The sequence below is a fragment of the Babylonia areolata genome, chromosome 18 (assembly GCF_041734735.1).
Source record: "Babylonia areolata isolate BAREFJ2019XMU chromosome 18, ASM4173473v1, whole genome shotgun sequence".
NCBI classification, from domain to species: Eukaryota; Metazoa; Mollusca; class Gastropoda; order Neogastropoda; family Buccinidae; genus Babylonia; species Babylonia areolata.
The window spans coordinates 20110083-20133662 of record NC_134893.1 but is presented as its reverse complement, the minus strand read 5'-3'; the positions used below and the strand labels follow the sequence as shown (position 1 = coordinate 20133662).

The 23580-nt window shown below is 42.4% G+C and overlaps 1 protein-coding gene across 2 annotated transcripts in view; it reads right to left on the bottom strand.

Annotated features, from left to right (window-relative positions):
• The window catches only part of LOC143292545 (uncharacterized), a 303485-nt gene that overhangs the window by 5635 nt on the left and 274270 nt on the right, over positions 1-23580 (bottom strand). For both annotated transcript variants that reach the window (XM_076602943.1, XM_076602944.1), the window contains exon 7: positions 7938-7995. In XM_076602943.1, coding sequence (XP_076459058.1) covers positions 7938-7995 — 58 coding nt within the window. The remainder of the gene's footprint in view (positions 1-7937; positions 7996-23580) is intronic.

Here is a 23580-nt window from a genome sequence, read left to right as displayed (position 1 = left end):
ACGAAGGGGAAGTTAAGTGAATGCCAGAAAGGAGACGGATTAACGCAGCTTTTACCTCTCGCCAGAGGGAAGATCGAGTAACATTGATTTATTTTGAGCCTTTTTGTCAGCGGGGAGATAATAAAAAAAAGTATGTTAATGCGGAGTTTCCTTTGGATCCTCCTTGAGACAGGGATTTATTTTGGGTCATTCTGGGTCGAGGAAGGAGATGCACTAACCCAAAGTTCTTTCCAGGTCTCGCAGGAGGAATGGTAGGCTAAAGCAGAGTACTTCTTTTGAACACATCTCGTTGGTAAGGGGAGGGGAGGTTGGTTACGATGTTAACACGACCCCAACTAGAGGGGAAGTCGGCTAACGGACACTACTGTTTACATTACCCCAACTAGAGAAGGTTGTTTACTGACGTTTACAATATCCAAATAGAGGGGAGGTTGGTAACGGATACCGATGTACACAGTAACCCAATTGGAGGGGAGGCTGGTGCACGGATACTGATGTTTACACTACTCTAACCAGAATGGACATACCCGAGACTGAATGACACCACGAGAGAGGAGGAGGAGGGGGAACAGGGAGAAACGAGGAGAACTAGTTGCCAAGCCATCAGTGGTGCCCATACGGTCGGAGACAATGGAACAGAAGAACTGGACTGGATACGACGAGTGCTCATTATGTAGCTGAACTGAGGAAAAACTACAGGAACAACAGAAACATAATTTACGCCATACAACCGTGCAGTGACCTCCAAACTATAATGTCAAAATATCATTCCATTCCTGAAACCTGTTCTGCTCATGAAGGCACTATGTGTGGAACGGTGTGGCCCTCCTGCAGCAAACGTGGCCGGGTTCACAGCGTGATTTTCCTGCCATGATCCATTATCACTTTTCTCTAGGAAAATCGTTCAATGAAAGATTTTTGAGTTTGTCACATTACTTTCTCATGTAATCTCCAAGGAGAACAACAGCTTTGAACTGGTTCAAAGTATTAAGTTTGGGAGATCAATGCTCGAAGATAATGACCGTTGTAATCATCCAGTGACCCGTCATTACTACAGAGAAGGTTACCCAGGTAAGGTCTGTGATCGAGGAGAACCCAACACTTACTTATGATGACACAAAAAATACAATGAACCTTTTTATCGCTAAGAATCAATTTCATTTCCCAGTAATCACCTTGGCGTCCGGAATCGTTGTGCCGTTGAAGACCTCATAACTTAGATGACGAACTAAAGAATGTTTGGTTTTATTAGAGCACACATATACTCCAAAACATTGACGGAAGAAAAGGAAAATCAAATCGCATTTGGGTATTGAAACTAATGACGAAACGCTTTTCTGTGTGATCCCGAAACAATGCAACAGTGAGCAGTCTAGGTTTTCCCAGGTGAATCCACCTGTAAAGTTTAAAAGATCCAGAAGTGCAGACACAAAAATGGTGGTGTTTTTTTTTTGTTTTTTTTTTGTTTTTTTTTTTTTCAAAATCTGGCCATATAATTTTACCATACCACTTCAGGACAGAAAGACAATGACCTCAGACTAGAACGCCATCCACTGCCCACATAAAGAATCCGAGGCATGGTGCGGACAGTGTCCAGGCACCGGAACCCAGGGTCTCCTGCTGCATCATTGCAATGCTAATGCACCCACCGCAGCAACAAATTATGATTTTCTGGTGGAATATGGCGCATACATGGTCAAATATCTCCCTGTTTCCTCGATTTGAATCCTTGTGATTGGTTCCTGTTCCCTTTGGTCAAACGACAGCTGAGAGGAAGCCAGTTCCAGAGTGTTGAAAATGTTCGAGCTTTCTGTGAGGGTGTTAGTTTGGTTAATGCGGTCATGTGCCATGGACGCATGTGGTTTCATATATTGGAAAATACGTGAAAGCTGAGGAAGGAAAAATTGATACGCTGGAATATTTATTCACATGTAATTATGCCCACATGGCTGCATTCATATACTCTATCCCAGCTACAGGGGAGGATGGTAGACAACGATGTTAACAAAATCCCAACTGGAGAGGATGGTTAATGGTTACAGATGTTTACAATAACCTTACAAAACAGGATGTTAACAGGTACTGGTGTTTACACTATCCCAACGAGAGATGATGGTTAACGGATACCGACATTTACACTTTCCCAAATAGAGAAAATTCTGATCAGCAGATGTTTACACTACCCCAGCTAGAAAGGAGTATGGTTAACGGACACCGATGTTTACACTACCCCAGCTAGAAAGGAGTATGGTTAACGGACACCGATGTTTACACTACCCCAGCTAGAAAGGAGTATGGTTAACGGACACTAATGTTTACACTACCCCAGCTAGAAAGGAGTATGGTTAACGGACACCGATGTTTACACTACCCCAGCTAGAAAGGAGGATGGTTAACGGATACCGATGTTTACACTACCCCAGCTAGAAAGGAGGATGGTTAACGGACACCGATGTTTACACTACCCCAGCTAGAAAGGAGTATGGTTAACGGACACTAATGTTTACACTACCCCAGCTAGAAAGGAGTATGGTTAACGGACACCGATGTTTACACTACCCCAGCTAGAAAGGAGTATGGTTAACGGACACTAATGTTTACACTACCCCAGCTAGAAAGGAGGATGGTTAACGGACACTAATGTTTACACTACCCCAGCTAGAAAGGAGTATGGTTAACGGACACCGATGTTTACACTACCCCAGCTAGAAAGGAGTATGGTTAACGGACACCGATGTTTACACTACCCCAGCTAGAAAGGAGTATAGTTAACGGACACCTATGTTTACACTACCCCAGCTAGAGGGTGGTTTGGGACTTGACAGACTTTGGTTCTTTCTGCTGGAAGAAGGTTAGAAATATACAGCAAACGTTAAGTCGCTCCACTAGAGAGGGAGATGGGATAGTTGACACAAAATAGTTTCGGGAAGACAGATTAACCCACACAGTGGTTTGATCTCTCCCTGCCACTGGGTACCACTGGTTGATGCTGAACAACTGCTGGGCTCTCCAAGTCAAAATGGTGGAAGATTTTAGCTCGTTTTGGCCACGCCTGTGTATAAAAAACAAAAAACAAACAGATAGAGGAGCGGGCGGGCGGGAGGGTAGGGGAGAGAGAGAGAGAGAGAGAGAGAGAGAGAGAGACAGACGGACGGACATTGTTTTATTGCCATTCAGTGGCAAGGGGGACAATGTATGAACAAAAGATAGCGGCAGTTTACAGAGCAATTGACATATTGCTAAGAGTGAAAAGAAAAATCAAGAGAGAGAGAGAGGGGGGGAGGGGGGGGGGGGGGGAGATCACAAGCAAAACCATCCCTTACTTACCCAAACACAACCATAAACGCGCGTGTCTACTTCGTTTTACGCGATTTGTCGCTTCACCCTTGCGCCCCTTTGTTGACTGCCCCCCCCCCCTCCCACCCCCTACACCCTCACTCCTCCCACCTCCAACATCCCAACCCGGAAGATGAAGGCTATGTTGCTGATTTTGTATTGTTTGCGGTGGACAGACACTCGGAATTTTTTTTTTCTGCTAAAAGACGTGACGCCAAAGAAAGACGCCCCGAGCTCATTCCTCTTCAAAGCGCAAGGCGGAGTTAATGGCACGTCTTTTCACCCGGTTCTTCCCAAACGGCTGACAGGATCACAAGGTTGTGGGGCCCCAGATTGGGGCGGGTGGTAAAGAGGTTGGCAAGCAGGCAGGATCAACAGTGAGGACTTGCTCAACATTGGCTCTCCGTGATGTTGACAATCACTCGCAGGGCAGTGTCAATACTGGCCAGCCCACCCCTGCATGTGTGATTAAGGAAATTACATCATGGTGGCAGCCCCCTCTCTCTTCCCGCCATCCCACCCCCTGCTCTTTCTCGCTGCTTCTCCCGGTGTCTCCCGTTTTGCCCCTCCTCTCTTTTTCTTCTTCTCTGTTTCTCTCTCTCTCTTCCTCTCACACTCTCGCTCTCGACTTTCTTCTGTCTGTCTGTCTGTCTGTCTCTCTGAATCTATATTTGTCTGTCTCTGTCTCTATCATCACACTCTGTTTTAGATATCTTTTAGCCTCATGGCCAGAGGTAGAAAACATACATTCTCAGTTGACTTTTTTTGTTGTCATTACGAATCCGAATTTGCTGTAAATTTTTTCTCCCTTTCCTGTCCACAAGAAAGAAAGAATGAAAACAACAAAACCTAAAATAAACACAAACATAAAAAACACGGAAAACGATCACCTTTTATGGAAGAAAAATGGTTTTTGTGTCTGGATGACATAACATTTTTGCTCTGATTTATCTGTGTTTTCCGAAGGCGTCTGCACTCTCTCTTGATATCCTTCTAACATCATTGCTTTTATTTATTTTGATGTATTGCCTCTCTCTGTCTCTCTTCGTCTCCCTCCCTCTGGCTCACTTTGACATAGATAAATTCGTGCTTTGTTAAAAACTGGAATCATTAATCAGAATGATTACCAAGAATTCAAGCGTGTTATTATTGAAAATCTCCGATTTGCTTCACTGTCATTATGTATTATTTTGATTTATTACTCTGTGTGTGTGTGTGTGTGTGTGTGTGTGTGTGTGTGTGTGTGTGTGTGTGTGTGCACACTTTTGTCTGTCTGTCAGGAAAACCCTAATTCATCACTATAATTTTTTATGTTTTATATTCACCTCTTCTTGTGTGGAATATGTCCTGTGTTTATTTTCTACGTGTTTTTTTTCTTGCCCAGATGACTTGATATAAACCGAAATAATGCTTGTTTCACTACCCACTCGAAATAAAATTCGTTTCATTTCGGTTTTTTTCTCTCTCTTCAATCGTTTATCAGAATCAGCATCAAACTGATTTGTAGCATTATTATTAAAAGCTATAGACCAGCTCTGCGGGAACCCCCCTCCCCCCTTTCATTATTCACTGAATTGTTTCTTTTGAAAGCAAGACACGTGACCAAAAATGTATTTCCATCAGATTGTAATCCCGATGGATAAATATCAAATAGCAGACCGAGGTAGTTTCAAATAAGTGCGCTGTTATAACACAATCTCTGCATCATTCTGGACAGCACTTGAAGTTTTCTACAGCTGAGTGTGACGAATCAGTCACTCTTGGTTATACTTACTTAAGCCCTTCGCTCCCTGTGAAGCACAGGCCATCAACGACGTTTATCCACCGAACTCGACTCTGGACTGTCCTTTCTGAATCCCTCCAGCTGGACCCCACCCTCTTTTGCTCTGCTTCAGTGTCCCGCCACAAGCTGTTCTTGGGCCGTCCTCTCTTCTTTCTCTCCTGGGGGTTCCAGGTCAGGGCCTGGCGTGTAGAGCTGGATGGGGATTTTCTCAAGGTATGGCCAAATCCATTCCCACTTTCGTCTCAGGATCTGTTTCTCCACTGGTTCCTGTCCCCATCTTTGCCACAGTTCATCAGAAGGTGGTGAAGGCTGCTCTAGCTTTGCCTACTCTGGAAGTGACATCTTTGTCAGTGCGGCCCTGTTTATCAATATTGTTGTCGAGATAGGTGAGGGAGTCAGCTTCATGCATCGGCTCACCCTGTAGTGACTGGTTTGCTGGCAGATGTGTTGATCTTCATCTTGGTTATACCAGACTTTAAAACACCGGAAAATGTTTTAACTGAAACAATGTTTTTAGGTATCTGTATTGTTGTTATACTTGTAGATACCACGTGGGTATTTGTGTATTTATAACAACATTTATGTGGCCTCGAATTTCCCATTACACTGGCGTTCGCGACAGGATTCACTGATAAGAAGATTGACGTAGGTTTTCTTTATTCTGTTAGAGTACATCAGATCGTACTTATCATTACTTTATTGCTATGATTTGAACAAATTCAAACGCCTAAATTACACACACACACACACACACACACACACACACACACACACACACACCAGAACAACAAGCCACACACATACAAAACACTGCATCCCCACAGAACAAACAAAACAGAGGCAGTCACGCCACTCTGTCAGAAAACACTTTAATCAAAATAAAGCTGCACGATATATTATGGAAGAAGAAATGGGAAGAATTGATTTAATCCTTTCGTGTGTGCACATCTCGGGAGTCACTGACAGGTCCGCAAAGCGAAAAAAACACACAAAAAACAGCACAAAACCAACCCCACACAGCAAACAAACGCACAATGGGAGAAGATTAAATAAACTCAACGGTGCTTTTCCCCCATTCCTTATCAGCCTGTGACACACATCGGTGTCATCGTGACCCACAGAAGGTGCCGTGCTTATTGTGCACATGGAAACAGTGTTCCTCGTTGGAGAGTGTGCGTTGGGGCACATATGTTTTTGGTTTTTGCTTAACTTCAAATGTCAGGTCAAGTGAAAGCCTTAACATTACTGGAACTATATTTCCTCCACTTCTGCACCGGCAACAGCAACAACTGTAGCAGCTATAGCTTCTTCTGCTGCAGCGACCACTACAACTATCAATGAAAAAAAACCAGTTGTGCTCGACTCCCTGTGCTAGATACATGGGAACACAAATTAGAAAAGTTCGTGGCATGTGATTCGGGTATCGTGAAATTTATTGGGGAGGAAGGACGGGGGAGGCTCCCCAAGTCGCCCTTTAAGTTTCATATTGAATGTGATGACTTTCATCGGTTGAATGCGGAGTCCGTGTTGGACTGTTAGCACACCGTTTTCTCTACCGACACAGAAAGAGATTCAGGACTAATATTCAGTGACGATCTTATTCACATTCACAGAGTCCACGAGGAAGTTCTTGTTAATTACTTTAAGGATGTCATCAGGCTGTGTGTGTGTGTGTGTGTGTGTGTGTGTGTGTGTGTGTGAACGCGTGTATCCGAACGCGCGCGTGAGAGAGAGACAGAGACAGAGAGAGAGAGAGAGAGAGAGAGAGGCGGAACGGAGCTAGAGAAATAATAACCTTGTCCTGGGAACAACACATCAAAGAACCCGCTAATATCACGATATCAAGGCCATCACCACCAGGACGTTTGACACTAAACCACCCCAGATGAAAACAACGGCGGCAGTTACTGATCACCATGGCGCCAAATCCAATAATCCAGCCACACGCTGTCCTTTGATCGGCGCCCAGGAGACAACAGGAATCCTGTCAGAGCCACCGTCCCTGATGACGTATTCAAACAAGGGAGATAATCCAATACACTGTTGTCACATGCCAGGGTTCTGATGAAGCAAATGGCATCAAGTTGAAGATGAGGGAAGAGTAGGGTGGAGGGAGGGGGAGGAGGCGGTGTGTGTAGTGGGTGGGGTGGGGTTTGGGTTTGGAGTTTGGGAAGGCGGGGGAAGGGGGGGAGCGGAGGGTGAGAAGGTGAAAGGGCTTTTGGAGGGGGTCGGAGGTGGAGGGAGGGGGAGAGAAAGGATGAATAGTGAAGTTGAAGGAAGGGGGCAAGTGTGGAGGGGGGGTGGGGAGGGGGAGTGCGAGTGATATGGGTGGTGGAGGGGTGAAAGTGGGAAGAAGGGAATACGGTGCCCACGATGACGCTCCGGAGAGAGAGACAGAGACAGAGAGTGACATCGACAGCATCCCACCGTTTTCTGGGGACTTTCCTCAGCAAAGAAACCGGAGCTTTGGGTCGTGAGGCTTGTTTCCCAACTCATCAATTAGGTTTGTTTGCAGGCGGCTGGTCCGTCCTGGTCTGCTAACGTCGAGTGCACATGCACATGCACCCACAGAGACAGACAAACAGACAGACTGACTGACAGACAGATATAGGCAGACCAACGCAATGACATAGAAGGACACATACACATTTGCGTAAACTATTTACATACTACAATGCATGATTACACAGACATGAGGACCTACAGAGAGAGACAGAGAGACAGACAGAGACAGAGACAGACAGACAGAGAAACACACACACACACACACACACACACACACACACACACGCACACACACACACACACACAGATTTACCTCGTGACATCATACGTTCTTCTTCGCAGAGCCATGGTCTCGAATTCTTCAGAAAAATCTGAAACAAACAAACAGAAGAAATCAATATGATCGTTAGATATCTCATTAATTGTTCAAAGAACTGTATAACTATCTTCCCCATTTAATGACATATGATCATCATGAACGTTTGGTGACTTTTGTATAGTAAAAGTCGGCATAATGACAAGGATAAATGAAATGAGAATATCACAATAAAACAAATCACTGAGCCCCAAAGAATAACTTATGATGAGACAAAGTGGCACTTGGGACGCGCGCGCGTTTACACACACACACACACAAATAAGCAAATAAGGTTCTACATGTGCTACTCAGAACATTTCGTAATACAAATATGAATATAGATATCATGTGTCAGTTATATGATACTTTGATAACGCCTATTTCAACATATGGAGCAGAAGTTTGGTTTCCATAAAAATGTTGCAGGAGATGTATCGTTTAATTTATTCGAATTATTCTGTAATTGTCTTTCCAACAAATTTCCATATGAAAGACTTCATGTCAAGTTTTGTAAGCAATTACTAGGTGTACATAAAAGAGCAATGGTTCTCCCCGTTTTAGGAGAATTAGGAAGATTCCTTATTAACCTAAATATGTCAAGTTATTGGCTATTGGATACACCTATTTGAGCTTCCTCAAATTCACTTGTATACACAACATATAAATGCATGTATCGTTAAACAAATGAAAATGTTCAGTGGTCTACTTTTCATAACAAATGTATTAACTAGCACTGGATTAAATCACGTTTGGAAAAATCAGTTCACTTTTAGTGTTAAAAGATTAAAGTATGCTATATCCAAGAAGCTTGAAAATGAATGTGTAACATTTTGGAAACAGAAACATAACAGTTCATCTAAATTAGCATTTTACAAGAACGCTGTGACAAATTATAAAACTGAACCATATTTAAAGAATACAGCAAATACACAGCACAGGAAAGCACTGACCATGTTACGAATCAGCGCCCATGACTTACAAATCGAACAGAGAAGATATAAAAATACACCGAAAGAATAAAGACTGTGTGATACTTGTAACAGTTTAGAAGATGAGATTCACCTTTTAGACAATTGTGTAAAGTAAAACACTTACAGACACAGATTCCTAATCGATATATGTCGTCCAAATGCAATGCCTAGTGAATTGATCCTTCTAACAGAATTACAGCCAAGGCTGGCGAAATTCGTTCACGAATGTTTCTCTTCTTAATATGCTCATGTTTATGTTTCATTGTGTCTTATATACTTTAAGGTTTTATGACAATGAAAAGTATTCTATTCTATTCTGTTCACACACACACACACACACACACACACACACACACACACGCTGAGAGAGAGAGCAAGAGAGAGAGAGAGAGATGACGTCAAAATAACAGCTGTCATAAAACTAAGAACTAACGTTTCGGCAGCACTGCAAAGTCTTCCGACAGTTAACCGGAGCTTCAGTAGGGATAACAAGAGCCTTATTAATAAGTTTTGTAATAAACAACAGAAGCCCACACTGTCAAGTAAAAAAGAACCCTGACTGTCGAGATGAGGAAGTTTTGGGCAGTCAACAACGCGACCCTCACTCTCAATAAGGTTAAGTTTTACCATCAGCAACGTATACCATTAAAACAGAAAAGGGACGTTTTCTGATTTTATGAGTTAAAAAATATGCAAGCCCTTTTAGTAAACACACACACACACACACACACACACACACACACACACAGAGAGAGAGAGAGAGAGAGAGAGAGAACAACAAAAAACATTTTGGTAATGAATGCGAACCTTTAGTATCAAAAAGAGATATTTCAGCAGACAATCATGTGAACCTTTGATTTAAAAACCACAACGGTTGAAAACAAATGAATAATTCAATACTGTTTTACATATTCAGTTTGCTTTATAAGAGTTTTAATTAAGTGTTAAGATATTGGGATTTGAATTATTTATTATTTTACAAATTCCTTTTATTTATGAAACAACTATTATTCTTCTTTTTCGTAATTATTCATTCTTTATTCAACGCACTTATTTATTTCTCATTCCATATGCGTGTGTATTCATGAACTTCTACGAATTCCTGTTTTAAGGTATAACAAATATTTATTGTTCTCCTTCTACTTCTGCCGGAAACAGGCGCACTTACAAAAGAAAATAAATGTTTTTTTCTTTCCAACTAAGAGCTGCCAATCTTTATGCCAGAGCAACATTTTTCCCCTTAAGGCAGAATTGATTTTTTTTTTTTTTTTTTTTTTTTTGGTCGAAAAACTGTTTTCTATCTCGCTGCCAGGAAACGAAACTCCTCATTAACGAGAAAAGTCTTTTCTTTTCTTTATCATTTTTCCCCATTGAAAAGCGCGATAAGTCACTGTCAAGTGGAGCAGGCTGGGAACTGACGGCAATCACGTGGTTTTGTCACACAGAACAAACGCTGGCTAGAGTTGAGGGATGAGGCGTGGTGCAGGCTTTATTCGTTTGGCGTGGTGTCCGTTCATAGCTGTTGGTCTGGTCCCTTCTGTCTTTCTGTTCTGGACTGCTGTCGCATCTCTACCATCTAGAGTGAGTTTTTAAAACCCGGGATTTACTATTAAGAGTCTCTCTCTCTCTCTCTCTCTCTCTCTCTCTCTCTCTCTCTTCATAGGCCATCGGTTCCGACGATGACAGTTTGCACAGCTCATCATCTGTTGTGGACGGGCAGGTGGCTGTGGAGTCCATTTCTCGAACGGCATGGTCGTTCACAGTGGGGGTAGGAGAACTGTCCTGGTTCTCTCCGTGTATGTATCTCTGCGTATATCTACATAGATACATACAACGAACAGGGTTTAAAGGCAGACACGTTTAGGATCATGGTGCCAATGTGGGTCGCGTGTCACGTGACCAGTATTCCACCTCGCTGATTCGTCTCACAAAATACGTGTTCTGCCCCCTCTTTAAATCAACAGCGGTGGATTTAAGTCAATACCTCTGATGTCCCCACACTCCGCTTACTTCTAGAATCCCCCCCCCCTCTCCCCAACCCCTCCCTAACTTCCAGCACTGCCACTGCTGTCCCAAAACCTCACGGCACCCGGTCAACCTTTCTACGCCTTGTAACGTCTAAACTGGTTCAAGATTACCTCCCCCCACCTCATTCTTTTAACTACCTTTCCCCTAAATGTCTCACCCTGTTAGAAGTGAGCTGGTATCATAAAAGCAAGTAAATGAAGTAAAGGCAGAAACAGACGGACGAACCATAATAAAGACCTCTCTTTCCGAGTTTGTGTAAAAAACAAACAAAAAAAGTAGTAGTAGTTGTAGTAGTAGTAGTAGAGGAAGAAGAAGAAGAGGGTTCAGCAGTCTGGAAGTATAAGTTCTGACAAGAACTGCAAACATTGGAGTATGTATACACACACGCACACACACACACACACACACACCGTCTAAAAACACTTATATGAAGATAAACTTAATAAAACTTAAACTGAAGATAAAACAAACACACACACACACACACACACATATATATATATGTATAATTCATGTTATTTTCAAACATAAGATCTTGCTTTTAAGAACAGCAAGCAAGCTTTTAGCCAGTCAATATGCACGTCCTTGAAAAAAAAGCATTTTTCCTCTCTTCGGCAAACAAAAATTGTTATTGCGAAGAACAGCATCTTATATCGTCAATTTAATAACTGTAGAATGAAACACACCCAATTTCAAATACATATCGGAGCAAAAATGCATCTATATTTGAAACACAATAAAAATCAACAAAATGCAACACGACATTCTAAAACAACATATTCATTTAACTATGTTGCCACCTCACATTCCATTCTGGAACTGGTGGTACAATATCAGGAATAACACTTATTTATTCGTTCATTTTCTTAGAGCAAGTTTGTATTTCCGAGAACAGCAAACTTCATATCATTTATTAGTTCATGTCATTTGCTTATCAATTCATTGGCCTCATAATGTATTATTTGATTCACTCATTCAAGAAAACCTATTTATTTATCTATTTATAGTTTGCTTCATTTTCCTGAACACAATTTTTTATTAGTTCATGTCGTTTGCTTATCAATTCATTGACTTCATATTATTTGCTTCACTCATTCAAGAAAACCTATTTATTTATTTATTTATTTATTTATTTATAGTTTGCTTCATTTTTCTGAACACATTTTTTTTATTGCCACTAAAAATCCATTTTATTCTTTTCATTCTTTCTTTATCCCCCCCCCATGCCCCCTTTATAAATTTTGTTTTTGAATTTCTTTTTTTTATTTTTTATAGGAAACTGGTGCTGTTACTGGGAGAAAAAAGGGTTTCATTCGAGCCAAGAGCTGCCAATCTTTATTGCCAAGAGCAACATTTTTTCCCCTTAAGGCGGACTTATTTTTATTCCCCCCAAATCGAAAAGCTGCTTTCTTTCTCGCAACCGGCAGATGTAACTCCTCATTACCACGGGAAGCTTTATCTTTTTTTCAGTGGTGAAAAAGCTGAAGTCGTTACTGTCAAGAGGAGCAGGTCGGAATCTGACGGCATGCACGTGCTTCTGTCGCACGGCGTAAATCGTTCACAAAAGACAACTGGGAAGCGAGTTGTCGGTTTTATAAGTATGCCCCTACTGTCTCCGTTCCGGACTGTTTCCGCAAAAATGTGGGCAGCAGTATATTATTCATTTGATTGTGCTTTGTCTTCTTTATCTCCCTCTCCCTCTCATGTGTGTGTGTGTGTGTGTGTGTGTGTGTGTGTGTGTGTGTGAGAAAGCGTGCGTGTATGCGTGTGTGTGTGTGTGTGGAGCCGTGTGTGTTCCCATGCTATCTCCATTGACCATCTCAGTTCTGTTTTTCAGACCTCAGTCACTCCCCTCACACTCCTCCACCCATCCCTCTCTGCATGTTCTCAACTCGTCGTCCACACTCATTTTCATTCCGGCTGTCAACTGACATGCACGCAAACACATGCCAGAAAGCTAACAAGAGAGTGAGAAATGGCGAGAGATAAAGAAAGAGAGAGGGGTGAGAGAGAAAGAGAGAGGGGGGAGAAAGAGAGAGAGAGAGAGTGAGACAGAGAGAAACAGAGAGAGAGATTAGAGCAAGACAGACATTGAAACTAAGTGTGAAAACCGCTAATGCTGTTCTGTCAGGAAATAAATGAACAGCCCCCCCGCCCCCTTCCGACTCCCTCTGACCCCTCTGTGTGTGTGTGTGTGTGTGTGCTCGCGCGCGCGCGCGTGCGGGTGCGTGTGCTTGTGAGTGTGCACGCATGCAGAAATTAGATCACCGGTTTCTTCGTGCGCAGTCAATAAACAGGGGTTAAATGGCGACACGTTTAAGATCGTGGTGCCCCGTGATTCACGTTTCCCGAGGATGGAGCAGATTGTGGCCAGGATTCCGCCTCACTGAGTCGCCTCATTATACACAGCCCTGCCCCTCCCTAAATTAACAGCTGTGAATTTCAATCGATGCCACTGCTGTCCCCACTCTCCACTTCTTCCCGGTGCCCCCTTCTCTAACCCGTAGAGTTGTTACCACTGCTGCTGCTCTCCCCTTTACCCGCAAAACCTAGTCCTCCTTTCTGCTCCCTGTTATGTCAAAATTGGTTCAATTAGGACACACAGAGCCCCAAGCCCTGTTCAAACCATCCCCGAAGTTCTCATTTCACTTAGAAGTAAGCCAGCGTCATGAAAATAAAGTAAGCAAACAGATAACCAAGCCATGTTAAAAAAAAGTATCCAATTTTCCAGAATTACTTCTCCTTTTTTTTGGTGACAAAGAAGGAGAAGAAGAGGCAGAAAAAGAAAAATATTGCATAAGACTAAGAAGAAGACAACGAGTAAGTGAAACGGAGAGTTTAAAAAAAAATCATCTAAGGAATAAGTTTCAACAGTAAAGAATTGCGTGGTTTTTTTCTGCAAAAACAGCAAAACGTTTAAAAAAAAAACCCGTTAAATCAGTTACTTTTTTTTTTTTAACAACACGGTATTGCTATTAAGAATAGCGAGTTATAATTTTTGGTTGAGTATGAATCCTTGAAAAAAAATGTATTTCTATTCTCAGCAGGTTCCAACTCTTATCAAGAATGCACATTATTATCTTAAGGAATTTCATGACATATACGCAGTTCTAACAACTGATGGGAATATAAAACTTCATTTATATTTGAAACGCCATCATAATACAACTTGACAGCATAAAATAAATTATTCATACAACTATGCATCTAACTCACATTCACTTTTCCAATTATGATCCTCGACATTGGAAACTGAGTTATATTTACATTTATTTTTTGATCATTTATTCAATTCACGTGTAATCATTGATCAGTTTATTATCTTATTTGTTCATTTTCTGAGTCCACATTAGCGTGAAGAGCAATTTATTTCTTTTCTTGAATGTCATTTTTTCACTTATGCCCTTTACTTATCTGTTTATCCAATAACTCATCCATCTTCGGTTTGCTTTATTTCTATATATGATTTATCGCCATCGTTCAGACTTCTGTTTGTTTGTTTGTTTTCGGGTGATTAAGATCCAAATTTCAAGAGAGAAAAAAAAAGTAGTTTTTTTCTCTAAAGAGCTGCCAATCTTTATTGCAAAGAGCAACATTTTTTTTCAGTTAAAGCGGAATTGTTTTTATTTCCCAAATCTAAAAAGCTGCTTTCTTCCTCACTGCTAGCAGATGTAACCTCTCATTACTGAGAACACATTTTCTTTTTCCACTGAAAAGTGTGCGTCGTTATTGTCAAAAACAGGGTTGTCAGACAGTGGCAAGACAGTGATCTTGCACACATTGTGAACGTGAACCGAAGACGCCGTGATAAGTCGTACTGGTTTCATTAGAAGGCCCTGTCTTTCCTTTGGACTGTCATCGACAGATGCTATTGGCAATTTATATATCAAATTAAATTTTTTGGGGGCACACTTTCTTTCTCTCTCTCTCTCTCTCTCTTTGTGTGTGTGTGTGTGTGTGTGTGTGTGTGTGTGTGTTTTCTTCTTGCATCAAATAATCTTTATTTGATTTAAATGGTTTTGCATCGAAATCATTTCAACTGATTTACTTCACATACATGTTTTATCGTGCCGTCACTGCAGCAAAGAACATGCTGGATAGAGTCTCTCCATCTCTATGAGTGCTTGTCTGTTTCTCGTGTATATGTGTGCGTGCATGCGTGTGTGCCTCTGTGTGTGTGTGTGTGTGTGTGTGTTCGGGTGTTGAGGCCTGTGTTCAGTTCACCTTTCATCTCTACTGACCCTCTCAAGTCAGTCCCCGCCCTTCCCATTCTTTCCAGGTCCCTCCCCATGCTCCCCACCACTGGTCCACATTCATTTTCATTCTGGCTGTCAACTGACATGCACGCAAACAAACGCGAGGAAGCTAACAAGGAAGTGAGAGATGCGTGAAAATGTGTGTGTGTGTGTGTGTGTGTGTGTGTGTGTGTGTGTGTGTGTGTGTGTGTGTGTGTGTGTGTGCCGTGTCTGTTGCTTCTTCGAAAAAGCATGTTCATGCATGCTCTATGTGTGTGTGTGTGTGTGTGTGTGTATGTGTGAGTGTGTGTCCAGAGATTCAATCATGAGCTGGAGTCACGTGCGCGGTCAACAAACAGGAAATGGCGACACGTTTAAGATCGTGGTGCTCCGTGATTCACGTTTCCCGAGGATGGAGCAGATTGTGGCCAGGATTCCGCCTCACTGAGTCGCCTCATTATACGCAGCCCTGCCCCTCCCTAAATTAACAGCTGTGAATTTCAATCGATGCCACTGCTGTCCCCACTCTCCACTTCTTCCCGGTGCCCCCTTCTCTAACCCCTAGAGTTGTTACCACTGCTGCCGCTCTCCTCTGAAGTTGCAGCACCCAACGGTTGTTCCTGCCCCCTGTGGCGCCTGAATTGGTTGAATCAGGACAGAGTTTCCTCAGCTCTTCAACCCAAAGATCTTAATGTATTAGGAAGGAACGTGGCATCCTGAACAAAGAAAACCACAAAAGGTTGGGTCAAGACAAGCTAAACCCCCTCACAGTTCAAAACTGCCCTCATGACACACCTCTTCTGACAATTATACAATCTCGTATGAAAAAGTCGTGTGCATGCGCGCATGCATTTGTGTGTGTGTGTGTGTGTGTGTGTGTGTGTGTGTGTGTGTGTGTGTGTGTGTGTGTGTGTATGTATGTGTGTGTGTGTGTGTGTGTGTGTGTGTGTGTGTGCGCGTGCATGTGTGTGCGAGCGTGCATGGGCACACGCGTGTATGGGTATGATGTCAGTGTGTGAGTTTAAACTGGCCTAAATTATTACTGTTGTGTTTGTCATTGTTAATATATTTCTATTATCAACAATTTATAGATGATACATTATTTGATATACGTTATGGCATGATCTGTTTTAAGTGTCCTCTCTTACTTTTTAAATTATAAGTGTATGTTTGTGTGGGAATGTTTGAGTGAACGCTTTTAATGCTATTGTAAAGTGCATAGAGCTTCAAGAATATGGGCAATAGCAATACGTCTCAATGAATAAAAACAAACTACCTTTTCTTTTAAAATGTTTTGTAATAATCATCTTCAACAGTGTATGCAGTTTGAACAGTTATCTGTAAGTTAACGATTTGGAAATTGTTTTCTTGTTTCTTTTGAAACTGGTGAGTATTCATTACGCGGTCCTACTGGCCATTTACTGTTATATCCCCCTCTCCCTCTCTCTCAAACACACACACACACACACACACACACACACACACACACACACACACACTCATATACATATATATACATATATGAGAGAGACAGAGACAGAGAGAGAGACAGACAGACAGACAGAATGACAGAGAGCAACTGCATTAATCTTTCAAAACAACTGAACTGATGACGACGCGATGACGCTGTGAAAGAAGAGAAACGGGGGGTAAAAAGCAGGAACAAAGCGACGGAAGGAGAAGTAGAAGAAAAAGACGACGATGATTACGAGGACGTTAATGCAGAAGAAAATCACGGTGACAGTCATGATAAAAAGGCAACACAAATTACCTCCACGAACATTGGCAGCTAATGTTTCAAGTGACATTTCATTTCTGACACACGCTAATATCGACTTGGAGGGGGGAAAAAACCCGCACACACTGCATCTAGTTGCTGGTGATCGAAGTTGCTTGATGTTCGAGAACAAAAAAAGAAGGTTAATTGCTGCTGTCATATAGGGGCTTCAGCCCATGAAATCTTGCGCAATGGGTTTTTCCACACGACTGCTTTTGTGACGGAATTCTGAGACGCATGCGCAGAAGGTTATACTTCATAATTAGTTGAATACTTCAGTTACCATATCTTTTCTTCTTTTTTTTTTCTTTTTTTAAATTTTTAATATAAATGCCCAGATTGACTCGTATGTCTGAATCACCATGTATTTTTTTTCTTAAAGAGGGCAACTGCCTAGATTAACTTGTGTGCCTGAAAACGTGCCTCTCTCTCTCTCTCTCTCTCTCTCACTAAGGCCAAGAATGTGGCTCACACAAAAGCAAGTGTCGAAATTGAATGAGCTGAAAAGAAAGAAAAGTAACATTCCTCTTAAGAGAAATATGCTTGTGTTGGCTTTGGTTTGTTCCTATGCAAAATAATGTAAACATGATTTTTTATTGTTCTCTGAGACAAAATAGTATTAGCAAAATAAAAAAATGATTGTGCTATGACTGGATAAGGTGGTTAAGGTGGTGATTGTCCTCTGTGTATGTGTGTGTGTGTGTGTGTGTGTGTGTGTGTGTGCGCGCGCGTGTGTGTGTATGAGAGAGAGAGAGAGAGAGAGAGAGAGAGAGAGACAGAGACAGAGAAAGAGAAAGAAAGAAAGAGAGTGGTAGAACATGAGGGCGTGTATCCGCGCATGCTTGCAATGCACGCACTTGTGCATATATGCCGCCTCTGTGTGTATGTGTTTGTGCCTGTGTGCATGCGAGCCCGTGTGTGTGTGTGTGTGTGTGTGTGTGTGTGTGTGTGTGTGTGTGTGTGTGTGTCTGTCTGTCAGTGTATGCGCGCGCGCGCGCCTGTGAGCGCACGTGCGCACGCACTGACGAGCAAGCGTGCGATAATGTGTGTTTCTCAATCTGGTCTTGCCTTCTCTGATTTCCCCTTCTTAATCTTCTGTGCTCTGTCACTGCCCCCCCCCCCCCCCCAACCCGTCTCTCCCCCACTCCACTCACATTGCCAGCTAATTTTCATTCTGCTTGTCAATTAACATGCACGCAAACCTCCGCCGGATAGCTGAGAAAACGAGAGGGGGACAGGATGGAGAGAAAGGGTGGGGAAGAAATATCGAGGGAGTTCAGGGAAAGAAGAGATGGAGAGAGAGAGAGAGAGAGAGAGAGAGAGAGAGAGAGAGACAGAGACAGACAGACAGACAGACAGACAGACAGAGTGTGTGAGGTATAAGGGGGAATGGAGAGGGAGGAGTGAATCGGGAAGGGAGAGAGAGAGAGAGAGAGAGAGAGAGAGAGAGAGTAAAGTCTGCTAGTGAGAGAGATCGAGAAAGAAAGGTGTGTGCTTGATATATCGAAGCGATGCTTGGAAGTTTCAACAGTGAGCGTCATGATGCCAATCTATGCAAATAATGTAACGAAATGATGAATGCAAATGACCTGATACGTTCCAGTGATATTGACAGATATTCTCTCTCTCTCTCTCTCACTCTACCCCCCCCCCCCCCCCCCCCCCCCCCCCCCCCCCCCCCACACACACACACACAGAGACAGAGATCAGTTTTATGCCCTCTCCTGTGCACTAAGAGAGACGGGAAGAGACAGAGGTACAAAAAGAGAGAGGGGGTCGGAGAGAGAGAAAGAGAGGCAGAGACAGAGACGGAGAGAGCTTATATTGAGGCACAACAGCTTTAATTGTGAACGTGATGATGCTAATCTATGCAAATAATATAATGAAACTAAGCACACACACTCGTAAAGAGAGAGAGAGAGCAGTCTTTTTATTATTTTTTATTTTTTAGCTGAAGCAAAAAGTGATAACTTTGGATGTGAGAGTCATAATGTCAATTGATGCAAATTATATAACCAAATAATGAATGCAAATGAGCTGACAGCTTGTGGTGAAGTGACAGGCTTTCTGTCTCACCGCCTCTTATGAAAAAGGTGGAGGTGATTAGGACCCTCTCTCTCGAGGATGACGCACGCGCGCGCGTGCACACTTGCACATTCTCATGCACAAATGCGTGCCCGCACTACAAAACAAACACAAAAGCCCACTAGAAAACATCACTAGTTGTATGGAACGGAACTATTTTTGGTTTTTATTTTTGATAACTTTGGTTGAACCAAACTTCGTTGTTTCTGTGTTTTGTTTTGAAACTCTTGCTTGAACCTTTGGAAAAGAAAACGACCATGTCTTTCAAATTAACCTTTTCCTTCTTATGGAACGTGGGAGGAAAAAAATAGGAAAAGAAGGAAGGCTTGTATTTAATTAATCCACGCTGACAGCTCTGATTTAATTTAATCTCCCACATGTTGAAAGAGTTTAATGATGACAGCAGCTGTGCGCCAACCTGTTAACCCCACTGGAACGGGGTAGTCCAGCCACAGATGAACAGACTGAGAGAAGCAAACTATAGTTACATACAGGATATCTTTACGAAAAAAAAAACATAGTGTAGAGGTTGGAAACAAGAAATGAAGATTCAAATTATCCAGGAAAAAAAGCATCCTTCCAGTCAGAAGATTCTGTTGCCAGTTAGCCAAACCATCATGAGTTAGCCAAACCATCATGACAAAGAGAACACATGCAAACAATGAAACAACCACGTAACGTATGTGTCCAACGTGGTTCACTCGGTAAAATGGGGTACTTAACAATAAACACGTTTTTAAGATATAGTAAACAATGATCTATCAACAGTTTCTTTGGAAGAGCACATGATGAGATTTTCTTTTTAATACTGTAGAGGCTATACATAAACACGGTAACATGTGCGTGCGCGCTAACACACACACACGCGCGCGCGCGCGCGCGCGCACGCACACACACACACACATTCCATTCCACAACTTCTTAATAACGACCAATATTTCTTCAAAGCAGGGGATGTGGCAGAAGGATGGGAGGATGAGGAGCTGCACATCTGCTTGGGAAGATGGAGAGCACGCGCCCTCGCGCCCTTTGTCTTTTAAATCAGGGGGTTCCCGCGCACACGGGCAATAAACAGGAATAACCGGGGGGGAACAAGTTCAGACCACCCTGTCCTCTGATTCACACGTCCACAGGACGAGCTGACTGACTGTGTGGCCGTGCCATGCAGCTTTCCGCCTCACCGAGTCGCTTCATTTGATAGGCTTGTCACCACCGTGCTTCTCTCCCCTTCTCTAAATTAACAGTTGGGAATCTCAATCAACGCCATCCCCAATCTTTCCCCATTGCGAGGCTCAGTTCCAATCTCAGATTTCTTTATTAACTTGTACCCATCAATATTTCCCCCCTCTTCTGCTTCTAATTTTCAAAGTGCTTTTATTTAGGATCATGATACTGGCCGGTGGGATTGCTAAAAGCTGTGTGCTCCTAATGGAGCGAAATTTATTGTATTGTTCACTGTACGAAATGCGATACAATGCAGTGAGATATAAAAAAAAACAACACCCAACAACATGATGCTCTTCACGAAAGTGCAATGCAATTCACCATAATACAGCACATTATAAAATGGCAAGTTCAAAACAGTGCATGACATGTTCTTCGTTGTCTGATGGAGAAAATCAAGTCTGCCAACAACGTGAGCTAGTCCTGTGGTTTCTTTCATTCAGTTACGCTGGATTCCATTCTTTGCTGTGCTGTAATGTGCTGTGCTGTTCTTCGCAGATTACACAAACATAGCCTACAGTATGCTTAAGATGTTAGCGATAGTATGCAACACTAAGTGATACGACATGGTGTAAAATGACAGTACAACATGTTACGAATCGCAAAAGAGGTGATTTCAACTGGAACCATAACTGTGCAAGGCAAATACATCGAACAATTGTACGACTGACATTTTAACTCAAAGGTCATGCTTTAAAAAATATCTTTCCTCCATCGTTCCTATGAACTTTACACGCAAAAGTGTAAAAGCTGATCGATAAAGAAAGGGCAAGGGATTATAACAACTTTGAAACCAAACGAGTGGATAATGTGATGGGAAAAGTTAGGGAACACACATGCGAAACACTAGACAGGTTACATTACAGCCTTAGGTAGCGTGATCAATAAAGATTAATGTCCACAACGGATTCGAGCCAGTGGGTGAACTGATAAGAAAACGCTAAAGAACACACGCACAGGGCGAGCGCGAAAGAGAAAGACTTTTTATAAAAACCCTACGCAATTACCCGCTAAAAAGAGTTGAGAAGAAGAATACGAAGAAAGGAAGAAAAAAGGGTCACGGTGATGAAAAGGCCAGCAGGGATGTGATTTGCATGAATGTCTGTGGTTAATGTTTCCAATTGCATCTTCATCTGACAGATGAATTAGCGGCTGAAAAATTACACTGTGTCGGCGTTCTAGAGAGAGAGAGACAGACAGACAGACAGACAGACAGACAGACAGAAAGGCAGACAGACAGACAAAATGAGACAGAAACAGAGAAAAAAATCACAGAAGGGAAAAAGATGATGTTTTCGCTTACACCCATCCCTCAAGAATATGAGACAGAGAAAGATTCAAGAAATACAGAAAGCAAACAAGATGTATGCATTCAGGAGCACAAACAAAATTCAGGAGAGACAGAGAGGGACACACAGAGACACACACACACACACACACACACACACACACACACACACACACACACACACAACAGAGACATAAACACACAGATGAACAAGCAGTTGTTTTGCACAACTTAATTTTCCGTGTGGATGGTTTTGTTGCAGCCGTTTTGGAAATGGTCCATGCGTATTCAAAATGGCAAATCGAATGTATGTGAGACCATGCTTCATTCAACACACACACACACACACACACACACACACACACACACACACACACACACACACACACTGCATGCAAACAGACACATACGCGCGCGCGAGAAGAACACGGAGATAAAGAAAACAATCCACACCCATTGATTGAAATCGAGCCCTGTCTGCAGATGCATTGCTAAAACTGAAGAGGACAAGACAGCAATATTATAAGGTTGTTTTTTCTATTGTTGTTGTTCTTCTTCTGTGAGAATATCTATGCTGATTTCACGGGAAGCATGAATATTGTTATTGCAATCTGACACAATAACTGTCCATTAACATAACATTCTCATCAATACTTTCAACAGCCATCTCTCTCTCTGTCTCTCCCTCTCTCTCTCTCTCTTTCTCTAACATGCGCGCACGCTCACGAAAAAATAATGTAACATATACTTTACGAATTCAAAGAATGAAATATTGAATACGAAACTAGAACGCCCAAAGTAATGACTAAGACAATGATTATGAAACTGCGTAAAAAGCCTTTATTCTCATCAAGGAAAACAGGTTCTACATCACCAAAGGTTCATCAAACATAATTGTTTTGTCTGAAATCTTTTTAAAATGATTCAGATTTTATATTAAAAACAAAACAAAACAAACAAACAAAAACACGACAAATTTAAAGGGAGATGAACTGAAAGAATTTTTTCTCAAATAAGTTTACAATCAGCATATTGACTCCTATCAACATAAACACACGATTTTGGTGTCCTAAAGGTCACACACACACACACACACACACACACACACACACACACACACAGAGAGAGAGAGAGAGAGAGAGGCGGCAAAGCAGAGAAGGGAGCTAACCGAGTTCTGAGACAAGACGCAAGGGCACCAAGCCCTTTTTGACACAGACCACGGATGGTCTGGGCGCTCAGCGGATCAAAAGGGGTTAAGTGAGGACAAGTTCACATCGCCCTGTTCTGACGACTTCATCACATCACCAGACTCCCCACCACATCCGTTTCGCTTCATTGGGTAGGCTCCACCATCAGCCTTCACCCTCCCTACATCAACCATGGGGCAATCTGCGGTCGTTGCCGTCCACACACCCTCTCAGTTCTGCTCTGTGTGTGTGTGTGTGTGTGTGTGCAGTCGTGCCGTCAACACAATCTGAGTCTGCTGTCTCTCCTCATTTCCCTCTATCCCTCTCTCTCTGTGTACAGTCGTTACCATCCACACCGTTTCTCTGCATCACTAAGTTTTGTGGTCCCCTTCTTCCTCTTCTCTCTCTGATGCCCCCTCCCTCTCTCTCATCCCCTGAACTCCAGATCAATACACTGCCTTCCCTTGAACGAAAAGGGCGAGGACAGTATGACAGATTCATGAAACACTTGGGAAATCTTATATAAATGAATATCGTTTTTAGACATACCCAGCAGCGAAAAAGATTTTTTTCAAGGCAATTCACAATAAACATACATAATAAATAAAAACAAATAATATGCATACGGCTGTGGTGTCAAACAGGCCAGAGCGCCCGCGTACACACCCACACCCACACACACACACACACAGATGCACTGGACTGATGTAAATTTGAAGACTATTACACTGCTGCTGCTACAACAACTACAGAAAGCGAGACAGTAAAAGAGAGAGGAGTAAAGGGAAGGGGGGGGGGCAGAA